At 49.1% G+C, this 14,562-nt stretch overlaps 1 protein-coding gene across 1 annotated transcript in view; it reads left to right on the top strand.

Moving 5' to 3' along the window:
- The first annotated feature begins 767 nt into the window (after positions 1-767).
- Positions 768-14,562, top strand: part of LOC144268883 (scavenger receptor cysteine-rich type 1 protein M130-like) — a 61,506-nt gene continuing 47,711 nt past the window's right edge. The window contains exons 1-2 of the mRNA XM_077824178.1: positions 768-831; positions 8,387-8,701. Coding sequence (XP_077680304.1) covers positions 768-831; positions 8,387-8,701 — 379 coding nt within the window. The remainder of the gene's footprint in view (positions 832-8,386; positions 8,702-14,562) is intronic.

Consider the following 14,562-nt stretch of genomic DNA (forward strand, 5'->3'; position numbering starts at 1 on the left):
CTTTTGTGCCCCCCATTGGCAGCCTGGGTGGGGGGGGCAATGATGTTAAAGCGCTGCCCTGGCAGCACTTTAACGTCTGTGTACGGGCCTCTACCGGCAGCCAATTTTTACTGGTATGTTGTACCGTCCCACTTTCACCCCTGCCCCAAGGCCTGTTAGTGGAAGAACTGTCAATATTTCAGATGCTGCTGAGTAATTCTTCTCCTATAAAGCTGATTTGAGTGACACAACCTGGTTCTAGTGAGTTGTCCTTGTCTGTAATTGGGCATGTCCCATACTGGGTATTGGTCTTGTAATGATCACCTTTGGCACAAGAGATTTCTTTCCTAGTTTATAAAATAACCTGCCTCTAATGTCTCCCAGTTCATGTTTAATATGATATAGAATCTATCGGGGCGAGAAACAGCCCGGCTACAGTTTGTGCAGAACTTTTCCTTCCGGCTCCGGAGATTGGGGGTTACCCAATGATCTGAGGCTGTGGTAAACCTGACATCAGGAGGGGGCTCATCACTCATATATGGTGATGTTTGTTGCTTTTGAGTTTTATTGGATGTTTTAGCTGCATAAAGTCACAGATAAAACCACTGATAATAACTAAAAAGGCAGATGGGTTTGCTATTGGTTCCTTCCCGCAGCTGATGCCAGCCTCTGAATCTATATGTTTCCCTTCCACTGCTTTGTTGTCACTTGTCAGACACAGCGGAGCCCTGGCAGGTGCTTAGGTGCAGCCAGTGCAGTGAGTGGGGGGAGAGCAGGTGAGGCTGGCAATGAAGGGACTTCTCTCCACTCTGGTGCTGTGGCTTCTTCTCCTCTCATTTAGGGACACAGCAGGTAAGTCTCCTCTGTGCTTCACCAGGGGAGCTGGGTTAACTGGAATGAGGGTGGTAACTTTTACAGTCAGCTTTTTACCATCGGTGCCCATCTAGGAGCTTGTGACTTTTCCTTTCAGGATTGGATCTTGCCACTGTTATCGAGGCTTTTGTTACCTTGAGATTGGACTATTCAAATGACCCTAATGTGGGGCTGCACCTTAAAACCATTCAGAGAACGAAGCTGATGAAAATGGCAGCAACTCACTGAGCAGGGCATCATGCTGGGAGTATGTTACAGCCGTGCTGCAGGATCTGCACTGGCTGCCCATCTCTGGGTGGAGGTTAAGGTGTTGGTGATGATTTATAAAGTCCTGAATGATCTGGGACCAGCCTCCCTGAGAGATCACTTCTCTCCATACGGACACAGCTATGGTTAGCAGGGACACCTGAGCTGGTTCCCCCTTTTTATAAAGGAGAGGGGTGGCTGGCAGGGTGTTCTCTGTGAGGCCTCCAGGACTCTGAAACTTGTTATCCTGTTTAGGCCAAAATAGCTGAAATTTGTTGACCTTCTGGGCACACTGCAAGAGACACTCGTTGGGGGTGGGAAGGACCCAGGCTGTGCGTCACATAATGAGAAAGGGGTGGGAAGGAGTTTCTGTAGGTATCTGGCTAGCTGAGTTCCTGTTGAAATGGTCACTTCATGCTGATGGGATTTGAGTGTGTTATCAATGTCGTCCAGGTGCCAACAGTCTTGGTCCAGAATCCAACAGCTCCAAGGGCCAAGTCCTGGTTCCTCACTGCCCCATTCACTCACTGAAGCCAGAAGAAGTTTTGCAATTTTGAAGTGAGCAGGATTTATTCAAATGAACCCAGAGCTGATTCCTCCCAGAGAAGGGGTGTGTGCATATATTGGGGTGCAGTGTCCAATGCCCTGTTCCCATGGGGGTATTGGAAGCTCTGCCAGCAGGAAGATTTATCCTGCAGGAGCCCTGCCTCCCTCCCCCAGGGTTTCTGCTGGAGCAGAGAAGGTTTGAATCCTAGTTGGAGACTAGAGAAGCCCGACCAGCACAAGCTGCATGGCAGAGGTGCCGCATCAGGGCCTCTCACGGCCACATTGGTTTCATTCCCTTAAGGCCGCCCCCTGCCCAGTTTCAGGGCTGCTCTCATTCCTCCAGCATAGAGGGGGCTGCAGGCTCCTCGCCATGCAGTGTCCCAGCTCCAGGAAGACTTAACTGTACTGGGGGAGGGGGGAGCAGATCATGAGATACATCAGCATGTGCTGGTGCGTCTTAGGGAGTGAATCTGGCCCAAAGAATCCAAAACTGATCAGCAATAGGATTCAAATTGAATGTGGGACCCAGATATGATTCAAATAATGCAGTGATTGGAACCTGCTGGCCTGGTGTTAGCAGCACGAGAATGATCCATGTGTCTGGCAGGGCAGTGAACTGCTCAGCAGTAGCTGGTTCATGGGAACCCGATGTGCTGCTGCGCCAGCCTGAGAAACTGACCCTGACCTTGATAATCAGCAAGGTCAGTCTCAATTATTGTCTTGGAGAAAAACCTGCCCTGATGTATATTTCACAGACAGCTCAGTCACTGTGCAGTGAGTAGGGGGCTGGTACCCAGAAAGTCCTGACAAAACCAACCACCTAGCAGGTGACTTGGAGTTTATATTTCAGATTCCCAAGAAGTTCCTATGTAATGTGCTGGGATTAGAGCCCATGACACATCTGTACATGACCGGAAAGCATGGAATTCTGTGGTGACTTCTGCTGATCAGACTGACATTGCAGGGGATGGACAGTTACTACCACGTGCGGGATAAATTACTGCACGATTGTGGGATAGTGTCATATAGTGATGCCAAGCACATGTTCAGCTCAATGCATTTTTGTTGGATTGCTGAGGAAATGTGTATCATCCCTTTGATATTTTTTATTTTCTATGGGAAATTTGAGTTTTCTTCACATGAACACAGTCACAGTGATATGTATGGGTTGGTGGTATACAATATAGGGGATAGCACCATGTAGCTTTCCCTTTCCCTCAGTGCCCGAATCCTCCTCCCTGAGCAGAGGCCAGGTCAGTCTTTGCCAGAAGATTGTGTTTCACAATCATTGACCTCTTTACATTGTGTGGGAAAGCAAATTTGTAAAATGATGTGGGGTCCAGGCAAACAAATGAGAAAATATCAGGGGTGGGCCAAAGTGGCAGGTTTCACTCCCAGACCCAGATCTGAACTTCCCCAATATTCAGAGTGCTGGGTGGGGTCATTATTCCAAGTTGGGCTACAGAGGTGTAGCCAGTATATGGTAGGTGCAGTATGTAAATGTGATTGTTATCCAGAAAGGTGCTGATGGCTGCCATCGGGGAATCTTTGATCCTAAGACAATGAATGAAAGCCAATGGCAGGACGAGAACTCTCTTTTATGCTCAACAGATGGCGCAATCAAGATCCTTTTTGTAGTAAAAACAGCTGCAGACAGTGGGGGCAACTGCCAAAGGCACTGGGCACATGGGCAGGGCAGAGCTAGCCAGGGGTTTCCACTGTTGCTAAAGCAGGGGCTAGGATACTGGCATCAGACTGTGTCTGTTGCGGGGAGAAGCCAGTAGAAGGAGTTGTGACCGGGATCTTGAAAGCAGAAAGGAAACAAAGCCTGTTGGAGCTTGCTGGAGGGGCAGGATGGGGGATTTCTGAGCAAGGAAACTGACAGCTCTTGTTAGTTTCTACTGGGTGCAGGAAAACAGAACTGTGTGTGCACTTAGCTAGAGCAGTGCTGCAGCCTTGGGTCCTGCCACGAGTGAACATCACGGAGTTAACTCCATTGGAAAAAAGCCCCTATTTTTCTTAGTGCAGACCAGGCCCCATGGGTTGCCTGTGGGACTGCACTGAAGTGAGCTGTACCTGAATAAACACCCCTGTGGATTGCAGCAAAGTGAGCGTTTTGTATTTCCTTGGCATTAAAGGAGCAGGATGGTCTGGCCACGTACTGGTGTGAACTGCACTGTTCTCTGAGCTCCGTGGAGGCTCCATAAACACAGTGTCCCTGGCTCAGCCATCCACTGCTGCAACCAGCCTGTTCCAGTGGTCACAGTGGAACTCTGCATGTAGCCGTAACTCCTGGGCATTGTAACGATGCCCATACTTGCTCCCAGTCTCAGGGACAGTCCTGGTTCTTCACACCCTGTCCTGGGGGGCCAGTTCTCCCAGCCAATATCCCAGGATTGTGTGGCAGGCAGTGGCCCCTCCTCTCATTCACTGTTAACTGCCTCCATCCCAGCAGCCAGCTTTGCCTCTCCACAACCCCTACAGATACAAACAACTCTAGAGACAACTGGGGGCAGGGGGTGGAACTCAGAGCTACTGGGAGAAAAGCAGCTTGCAGGGAGTGGGGGCAGAGTCTGCTGCTCATGTGGGGAAGGAGCAGCCTGTACATGCAGGGCAGAGAGGCCAGGTAGAAAGGGGAGAAGAGGAGGAGGAAGAGCCCAGGGGAGGTGGGTGGGAAGAGACCAGTGGAAGAGGGAAATGTGTGGGGCAGGTGGGGAGAGGAAGCTCCATCAGGGAGCACAAGGCTGTAATGCCAAGCTCCACAGAACAAAAGTTGTGAGGTTAAAAAAAAATCCAGTCTCATTTTTCCATCCATCTTTGGACGTTGGAACCCCCCCTCTACTCCTCTGCCAGTGCGGGGGTGAGAATCGCAGGCTGAAAAGTCACCCTTTAGTGCACCCGAACTGCACGACTCTCCCTGGCTGCTCAGCTGGAGACTGCGCTTACCCTCCCCTCACCCCTGAGACGGGGAACTGCCGTCCATTGCCCAGCACTGCCTTCGCTCTCCCCTCCTGGTTCAGTTCCTCTGACAGAGGAAGGACTGACTGGGAAATAGCTTGACAGCTACTGAGCTAATTCATGCAGCGTAGTTCACACTCACACACAGAACTTCTGTTACTGTTCAGGGGTGAGTTACAGACAGAGATACTGGAGACCTTCACTCTGATCTGACATTAACCCTTCACATAAATTATGTCATTGTAACATGACAGGTTTGGTTTAGCCTTTTGCAAACAGCAACACTTCCCTGACTTCCTCCACCCCACACTGCCCCTGCAACTTCTCCACCTGAGACCGGGAAGCACTGCCCCCATTCTAGAGACCCCTCCCCTCTCCTGCCTGTGTCCCCTTTGCTCCTGCCCCCTCCCACTCCTAACCCCATCCCCTGCCTATTCCAGACTCCGTTCCCCTCCCCAATACTACCTCCTGTCCCCCTTCCCCGCAACCCCTCCCCTACCTCCTGTCCACTGGCACCAGACTCCCCACTCCTCCATCCTCCCCAATCCTCCCTCATGTGCCCCTGCTCCAGGCTCCCTCCCATCCTCTACTCCACACCCCTCCCCTCCTCACCCTCTTGCAGCCCTGCTTCAAACCCCCTCCCTCCTTCCCCCAGAAGTTCACCCTTCCCCACCTCCCCTCCTCTTTCTCCCCTTATAAAACCCCCTCTTCTCCCCAATGCCTCCTTTTGCCCTCTTTCTCCTCTCTCCCCCTTCCCCTCTCTCCCTCCTGCCCCTGATTCCTCATTCCCTCCTCACTTTTCACTCCTGTCCCCCACTCCAGACCCCTTCCTCTCGCCATGCAGACTCCCTTTTCTAAACCCCCTTCTCCTCCCCTCCCTCCTTCCCCCTGCTCAGTAACCCACTCCAGCCCCATGCTCCCTGCTTCCCACTCCAGACCACCCTGTGCTCCATCTCTACTCCTCCATCCTGCCCCAATTTCAGATCCCTGTCCCCTCCCCTCCCTTCTGACTCTCTTTCCTGCCTCCCTGTTAACTCCCAATGCAGACACCCATCCCCTCCCCACTTCTCCCTCCTGCCCCTGCTTTCCAACCTTCTTCCTGCCCCCCAGTCCAGTCCCACCTCCTCGCTCCTGCCCCTTCCTATGCCCCTTTCCAGTCCTTCCTCCCTTCTGTCCCTTCTGCCCCCTGCTCCAGACACTCTTCCTTCCCCACCCTCTTTCCTCCCCTTCCTCCAGAACCCCCTCCCCACCGCTCCCTCCGGCTGACTTATTGTCTTTACCCCATTCCCTTGCAACCCTTGAATCTGCCTCCTGTCTCCCCAATGCCCTGCTCCCCTCACTCTCCCCGTCCTCCTTTCACAGGGTCTCTGCTGCCCACCACGGTCCCTGGGTCCTCTCCAACCCCCTCAGCCACACAGAGACAGCCGTGTTCCCAGTGGGCTTTAAGTGAGAAGTGGCAGCCAGCTTTACTCAGGGCGGCCTCACTTCCTCATAGAATCATACAATATCAGGGTTGGAAGGGACCTCAGGAGGTCATCTAGTCCAACCCCCTGCTCAAAGCAGGACCAATCCCCAACTAAGTCATCCCAGACAGGGCTTTGTCAAGCCTGACCTTAAAAACTTCGAAGGAAGGAGATTCCACCATCTCCCTAGGTAACGCATTCCAGTGTTTCACCACCCTCCTAGTGAAAAAGTTTTTCCTAATATCCAACCTAAACCTCCCCCACTGCAACTTGAGACCATTACTCCTTATTCTGTCATCAGCTACCACTGAGAACAGTCTAGAGCCATCCTTTTTGGAACCCCCTTTCAGGTAGTTGAAAGCAGCTATCAAATCCCCCCTCATTCTTCTCTTCCATAGTCTAAACAATCCCAGTTCCCTCAGCCTCTCCTCATAAGTTATGTGTTCCAGTCCCCTAATCATTTTTGCTGCCCTCCGCTGGACTCTTTCCAATTTTTCCACATCCTTCTTGTAGTGTGGGGCCCAAAACTGGACACAGTACTCCAGATGAGGCCTCACCAGTGTTGAATAGAGGGAAACAATCACGTCCCTCGATCTACTGGCAATGCCCCTACTTATACATCCCAAAATGCCATTGGCCTTCTTGGCAACAAGGGCACACTGCTGACTCATATCCAGCTTCTCGTCCACTGTAACCCCTAGGGCCTTTTCTGCGGAACTGCTACCGAGCCATTCGGTCCCTAGTCTGTAGCGGTGCATTGGATTCTTCTGTGCTAAGTGCAGGACTCTGCACTTGTCCTTGTTGAACCTCATCAGATTTCTTTTGGCCCAATCCTCCAATTTGTCTAAGTCCCTCTGTATCCTGTATGCTGTCAGACTGTAGGGAGATGGCGGCTGTGACGGTGCCCCCCATAAGACTTTATGGAAATATACTTATAAATGTATATATGACATCACTAGAATGTGTTTTATGCTACTTATGCCATGTAACATATCTCTGTAAAGGTTATGATCTACTGAATCTATTCATCCTATTTGTATGCATGTATCATTTTTCTATTTGAAGTTATGAATATTGGCTGCATACTTGTTTGATTCTGAGTAGGTTTTAGTGAAGCAGTTGGTCTATTCTCAGTAAGTGCCCAATAAAGAAGCCCTTAAGCTAACAATGAACTTGGAAACGCCAGTCCACATCTGGGCTTTCCCAGGTATGTGGCTTGGTTGGTAAGGAACTCAGTCATGCAGGGACATGTGACTTGCCCAGGTGACTCCAAAACTCCATTTTGTCTTCAGCTGGCTAAAGAGAGAGCCTCTCCACCTCCAAAGATACCTGAAAGAAACTGGAACAAAGTACAGTAACTACAGGGGGTGTGAGTGGTTGCTGGACCCAGGCTAGAAGGAGACTAGTCTGTAAAAGAGAGCGTACTGGAACTGGTGAGGTTTTTATCTGTATTCAGTTTTATTACGGTAGTAGGCTTAGATTTGCATGTTTTATTTTATTTTGCTTGTTAATTCACTTTGTTCTGTCTGTTACTACTTAGAACCACTTAAATGCTACTTTCTGTATTTAATAAAATCACTTATTAATTAACCCAGAGTATTATTAATACTTGCCGGGGGGGGGGGAGGGGGAACAGCTGTACATATCTCTTTCAGTGTTATAGAGGGTGAATAATTTATGAGTTTACCCTTTATTAGCTTTATACAGGGTAAAATGGATTTATTTAGGGTTTGGACCCTATTGGGAGTTGGGCATCTGAGTGTCAAGGACAGGAACACTTCTGTAAGCTGCTCTTAGTTAAGTTTGCAGTTTGGGGCATGTGGTTCAGACCCTGGATCTGTGTTGGAGCAGACTGGAGTGTCTGGCTCAGCAAGACAGGGTGCTGGAGTCCCAAACTGGCAGGGAAAGCAGGGGCAGAAGTAGTCTGGGCACATCAGGTGGCAGCTCCCAGGAGCTGTGATCCAACCCGTCACAGCAGCATCTTGCTGGCTTCAGCCCCAGTGACAGTGACAGGAGATGGCGCCATTTGGAATAAGGGAAACTCAGTGAGTTGGCACCTTTCAAAGTGTTATCATGGGACAGGTAAGAACACCCCAAATTGCCAGAGTGGGGATAAAATGGTGAGAACTGCAGCAGTGACAGCCCCGAGTGTGAGGCCCTGAGACGTGGGAAGGTGGCGCCATGAGGCAGCTCTGGGCATGTCCCATTATCCTGGCTCTTGGCGTGGATTCCCTGCTGCCGGGCATGGACTCTGCTGTTATAATGCTGGGGAGGGGGCTCCCTGCTCTCTCTGACCCTTCTCTGTGTCTCTGTATTTGAAGGTGCTGATGAGCTGAGGCTGGCGGATGGAGGCAGCCCCTGTGCCGGGAGAGTGGAGGTTAAACACCAGGATCAATGGGGGACAGTGTGTGATGATGGCTGGGACATGGCAGATGCTGGGGTTGTGTGTAAGCAGCTGGGATGTGGAGCTGCTGTCAGTGCCCCTGGAAATGCACGTTTTGGACAAGGATCTGGAATAATTTGGCTGGGTAACGTTCCTTGTGATGGTACCGAGTCTGCTCTCTGGCACTGCAGGATCAGGGAATGGGAAGTGACTTACTGTGGTCATGGAGAGGATGCTGGAGTGACCTGTTCAGGTAAGAATAATCCAGCTCAGTCCTGAAAGGCAAATCCCCTGAGACAAAAGGGCTTGAACTCAGAGAGCGTCGTGTGCCTGTGACCCTAATGAGAAATGAACAAAAGCCGGAGCAAGCCTTGTCATTGTTGTTATTACTGAACTGTAATTATTACTGTTCATGTCTCTGGCCACTGAGGATCCCCCTGTGTGACTGTGAAGCATTTTTGTTATGTCATTTCCAGTTGTTTCAATGCCACATCTTTCCTTTCCTTTTGAATGGCTCCCATTTTGCAGTTTGTTTTCTGAATATGAGTCAGTGACAGGGAGGGACCCGTGGCCAGTGGGTCAGGGCTCATTTGGGAGAGGTCTGTGACCCAGCCAGGAGCTTCCGGCTCTGTAGGGCTGAAGGTTTCTTTAGGATGCAGTTGTTCATGAGGGCACTAGCAGTGCTGGGGCTGTCTGCCCCACAGGGGCCTGTGTCTGCAGTTGGCAGCTGCCATTTTGGAGGGAAAATATTTGGGAAACGTAGCCATCGTCAGGGAAAATTTTAAAGAAAATCATTGAATTAGCAAACTTGCCTGTTTCCCAATAATGTGTCTGTTTATCTATAACCATTAACGTCTGTTTAAAACTTTTATATGATTTTCCATTGGGATTCCAAAGAGTCCAACAAGAGTTTGGTGCCCAACTGGCATTTACTTTGAATAAGACGATTGATCCTAAGTGCCTACAGGCCAGATTTTTAAAGATATTTAGGTGTCTAAACCTGCTGATAGGTGCCCAGTGGGATTTTCAAATGTGCCTGGTGCCAAACTCCCAGGAGTTTTGGAAAATCCCACTAGGCACCTTTGTGCATTTCCATGCAGCTGAATGCCCTTTGAAATCTGATCCTGAGTCATTTTTGAAAATGGCACATAAACCCCTAAGTCACTGAGGCACTTTTGAAAATGTTACCCTTAGACTCAAATCCAGACCCAGACGCCCAGCCAAAGGAGATGGGGAGATGCACAGAGGGTGGGGCGTTTATGAAGATTCTGACCCCCCGCATAGGGTGATCAGGAAATGGGAGGATCCTCCTGGCTTGACCAGAATTAGAGTTAGCTCAGAGCACCCCCCCGACCCCAGCCTGTTTTGTTACTTTTCATGTTTTGGACCAACCAGTAACAGAAAATTACAAAATCTGTGATACCCTGTAGATCTGGCCTAGAGAATATCATATTATGGAGACATTTGTTGTGACTCCATAGTTAACGTTACAACTGTGGGCCCATTAGAAGTTTTATTTTAAACTCTTCTCTTAACATTTGGTCGGAATAATACCTTCCTCTGAATATAGTACATGGAAGAGTAGAATATTTTCCTATAGTTCCAAAAGTTTTAGCAGCTCCCCCTGGCGATGGTGGCTAAGGGTTGTGTTTAATCTTGGCCCTTTCTTGGATTTTGAGTGTTTCAATGACAAACCTTGAAATTCTCTTAACATGGGGGGAGGGGCAGAAGCAGAGGGTGTTTTATGCGCTTTCCTAGTCTTTAAAAATAAAAAAAAAGATCGGAGAAAAGAACTTAGTAAAAAGGCACTTCATTGCCAGGACTTTGAAACTCTGCAGACGTAAAATACAGTGGGCTCTTGCAGATGTAACCCCCCCTAACCTGGTCCTAACAATGGCACAATGCCTGGTGCTGCCCACCCAGCAAGTGCCCAGCAGGGCGTCCCTCTCCTCTGAACCTCAGCAGGAGGAGGGAGCTGCACACGAACCAAGGGGTATCAGAGCAGACGTCCCGCCTGTGCACCTTTCTGTAAAACAGCCGCTGCGTCTCCGCTGGAGCTGCACCTTTGCAGTGGGGATAAAGTGAGGGTTGTTCCCCACCCCCGAGCTGAGGGCTGGAGAGGAGGAGGAGTCCTTCCATGGCCCATATAGTTATGTCCATTCCTGTCACTAAGCCCCATCTTCCCTGGGTAGAGGTGCAGGGCAAGGACATAGGGCCAAACCAGGGTTCTTTACTCAGGCAATCAGCCAGTGACTGTAATGTGAGTTTGCTTTGTACAGACTGAGTAGAAACAGAATAAAGGACTCAGGACTGGGACCATTCAGAATTATTCCAGAAATAACCAGCCAGCCATCTACAAACTAGCCCTGTGCACTAGATATCACTGAGAACAAACACCTACGGGAGCTGTGACGGTTCTGCACCAAGCGATTTTTTGAGAGATGCTGTCCTGGCAGAATACTAGAAAACTTTCCAAAAAGGGTCAAGTATCAGAGAGGTAGCCGTGTTAGTTTGTATCCACAAAAGCAATGAGGAGGCCGGTGGCACCTTAAATCTGTTAGTCTTTAAGGTGCCACCGGACTCCTTATTGTTTTTCCAAAAAGTGACAGTGATCCTCTTATATGCAGTGTTGTTGTAGCTGGGTTAGTCCCAGGATATTAGAGAGACAAGGTGGGTGAGGTAATATCTTTTATTGGACCCACTTCTGTTGGAGAGAGACAAGCTTTTGATCTGACAGAGAAGAGCTGTGTGTAAGCTCACAAGCTTGTCTCTTTCACCAACAGGAGCTGGTCCAATAAAAGATATTACCTCAGCCACCTTGTCTCCCTCAACCCCTTCTCGTCCAGCTTTCACTTCTCATTTCTGGTTGGATTAATACCAAACTTTGACAAAACGTTCTCCTCTGCCAAGGTCCCTGCCACGATCAGTGCACAGGCTGGATGGTGCCCTGGGAATGAATCAAGGCGGAGTAGTGAAGGAGGCTGTTGTCTGGAGGTCCACAGCCTCACTGGTTGCAGCAGTGGGAAGGTGCATAGCCAATAAGGCAGGGGATTGCAGGAAGATGGAGACTTTCCATGAAGATTTGCTCCTGGCTGCTGTGGGCGAGAGTGACACCAGGCACCAGAACTGAGATAAGGGAAAGTACCAGGAGGTGCCCTTGCTCCTGTCTTCTTACCCTGCAGAAACGACACAGACTCCACTAGTTGTGCATTGACCGTGCCATTGATTTTGAGTTAGCTCGACCAATAACGCTATAGGCAACGATCTGTTTACAATATCCTCTGTGTTTGGCCCCCTCGTCAGGACCTGAGGAGAAGAGAGATCTCCCTTTCCTGAGGCCTTTCAGTGACTGGGCTCAGCTCGCCCTGTTCTCCCTCTCTCTCTTCTCTCTGGGGCATCCTTCCTGTGCCACTTTATTAGATCTGGGCTTATGGGCTACTTGGCTCTTTTTCCCACCCAGCCCACCAGCCTTCTTCTCTACTTACTTTCTTTGGGGGACTAATTGGCATCTAAGTGTTCAGAGTGCAGGCTCATCTATTCGCTCCCGGCCCCCTGTCCCAGGGAGACTGTCTTCCGCTATTGGGCCCAGGCTGTGCAGAGAGGAAGCCTCCTGAATTGAATGCAGAAGGGGCAAGAACCAGACTGGGGTTAGAGGGGGAGAGTAGATTGGCACAAGGAGCCTGTGGGGTGGCGGGGGCTGGGGGGATTCCAAGACTGAATACTGGTGTGGGGAGAGAAACTGGGACAGGGAGGGAAAGGGAGAGATGGGGACTGGCTGGGCAAGGAGACTAGGACAGGGAGGAGAGAAGGGGGAAGAGACTATTAGTGGCTAGGCAGGGTAAATAGAACAGGGAGTCGGGGATAGAAACTGTGACTTGCTGAGCAAGGAGATTGGGAGCTGGGGGAGACTGGGACTGACTGGGTGAGGAGTCTGGGACTGGGAACCAGTGGGGAGGAACTGGGGGTGGGTGAGGAGAGACAGACCAGATGAGGAGCCAGGGTGTTGGGGGAGTCTAAGACTAACTGGGCAACAAGACTGGAATAAGCAGCCAGGGTGGGGTGGGGGACACTGAGAGCAGATCTACATGAACATTTAGTTTGTGGCAAGCTGGGGGGGGTAAATCTGTTGCATACTAAATGTCCATGTGGTCCATGCTCGCGCACTAACAGTTCCCTAGTGTGCTTTGATCTACTCCCATTTTAAAGCTCAAAGGTCAGAGGTTGTGTTCCAACCCTCCTGATGACTCACGTGGGTGTCAACATGATTCCACATCTTGGAAGTCTGTTTTTTTCAGTTTGCTTTTTTTTTAAATCCAGGGAATTATGCACAAAACATTACTTGTAAGGAACATTAAGTTTGCAAAGTTGAACCATAAAAAAATAAGGAAATGGCAGAATTAAAGTTGTCTTTGCCACTTTATTTTGGCCCATCTGTACATATGCATTAAGATACAGTCTTTCATTACATAATAACTTGCTATTTGCTCCACAGGACCCCTGCCTCATTCAGTGCACAGAATAGACACTGCTCTGAATCAGGGCTGTGGAGTGAAGGTTGCTGTTGTCTATAGGACCCCTGCCTCATTTGTTGCAGAAACTGTGTGCTGTGTGTGAGGCAGGGGATTGCAGAAAGAGAAAGGAGGATCTCTTGTTAAGGCAGGTGAATGCTGCCCTGGGGAACTGGATTCTATCCCTGCCTTTGCCACAGAGTTCCTAAGTGATACTTGGCAAGTCGCTGAAACCAAATATTTCACAGGTGGTCATTAATTGTGTGTTCCTCATTTTATGGGTGGCCCCCTTGTAACCAGGGGGGTCTGGTTTGCAGAAGTGCTGAGCACTCACTGCTGTAAACTGAAGTCAGTGGGAGCCGTGCTGCACAAGCCAAAGTACTCTGAAAAACCAGGACCTAGGGGTCTCAACCCAAAATCAGTAGATGCTTTTGATAATTTTGACCATAGTGTCTCTGGGCTTCAGCTCCCTATATGTAAAATGGAGAAAACAACACTTCCCTGCCTTCCAGTGATGTTGTTAAGAGACATTCTTTAATGTTTGTGAAGCACTCAGGTGGTATAGAAATGAGCGCCATAGAAAAGCCCATGAAGAAATTAACAATTCTGTTGTGGGATTTCAGTTTAGATGGTGTGCAGTACATAAGGGCTGGGGACACTCATTGAAGCCATTCAGTGAGCACCATTTCTTCTGTGCACTGAACGAGGTGGGGGTCCTGTGGAAAAAATAGCATATAATCATGTAATTAAAGACAGTATCACAACGCAGAGTCACAAAATGGACTAAACATGGTAAGTACAAGTCTGGCATTCTGAATGTTTGAATGCTTCTCTTTGCAAACTTTAACTTTCGTTTTGATTCATAGCTGTATAGATTTTAGGACCAGAAGGGGACTTTAGTGTGACCTCCTGGGTAACAAAGGCTATGGAATTTAATCCAGTCACTCCTGTACTTAATCTAATAACTTGTGTTTGGCTAAAGCACATCTTCCAGAAAGGCATCCAGTTTTCTTCTGAATACTTCAGGAAGTGGAGAATCTTCTGCTTCCCTTGGTAGTTTGTTCCAATGTTTCATCACTATCACTGTGAAAAATGTATGCCTTACCTCTAATAGGAATTTATCTGACTTTAACTTCCATCCATTGGTTCTTCTTATGCCTTTCTCCACTTGATTAAGAAGGCCTTTAGTATGCAGTGTTTTGTCCATGCAAAGGTATTTATACACTGCAATCAAGTCACTTCTAGGTCATCTTTTTGATAAGCTAAACAGATGGAGCTCCATAAATCTCTCACTGCAAGGCTCATTTTCAAGCCCCGGAATCATTATTGTGGCTCTCCTCTGCTCCCTTTCCAAATTTTTAGCATCTTTCTTAAAATGTGGACACTAAAATGGGATGCAGTATTGGTCTCCCCAGTGCTGTGTACAGAGGTAAAATGACCTCCCTAATAGAGCTGGTCGGAAATTATCCGACGAACCAGTATTTCAAAGGAAAATGCCAGTATGTTGAACTCAAAATTTCTCATGAAAGTGAACTGGGTTCAGTGAACTTTCTTGAAACAACAGGTACGGAGGGTCTGGTGGAAACCTTCGTGGTTCCCTGCCAGC

Source organism: Eretmochelys imbricata, chromosome 1 (assembly GCF_965152235.1).
Source record: "Eretmochelys imbricata isolate rEreImb1 chromosome 1, rEreImb1.hap1, whole genome shotgun sequence".
NCBI classification, from domain to species: domain Eukaryota; kingdom Metazoa; phylum Chordata; order Testudines; family Cheloniidae; genus Eretmochelys; species Eretmochelys imbricata.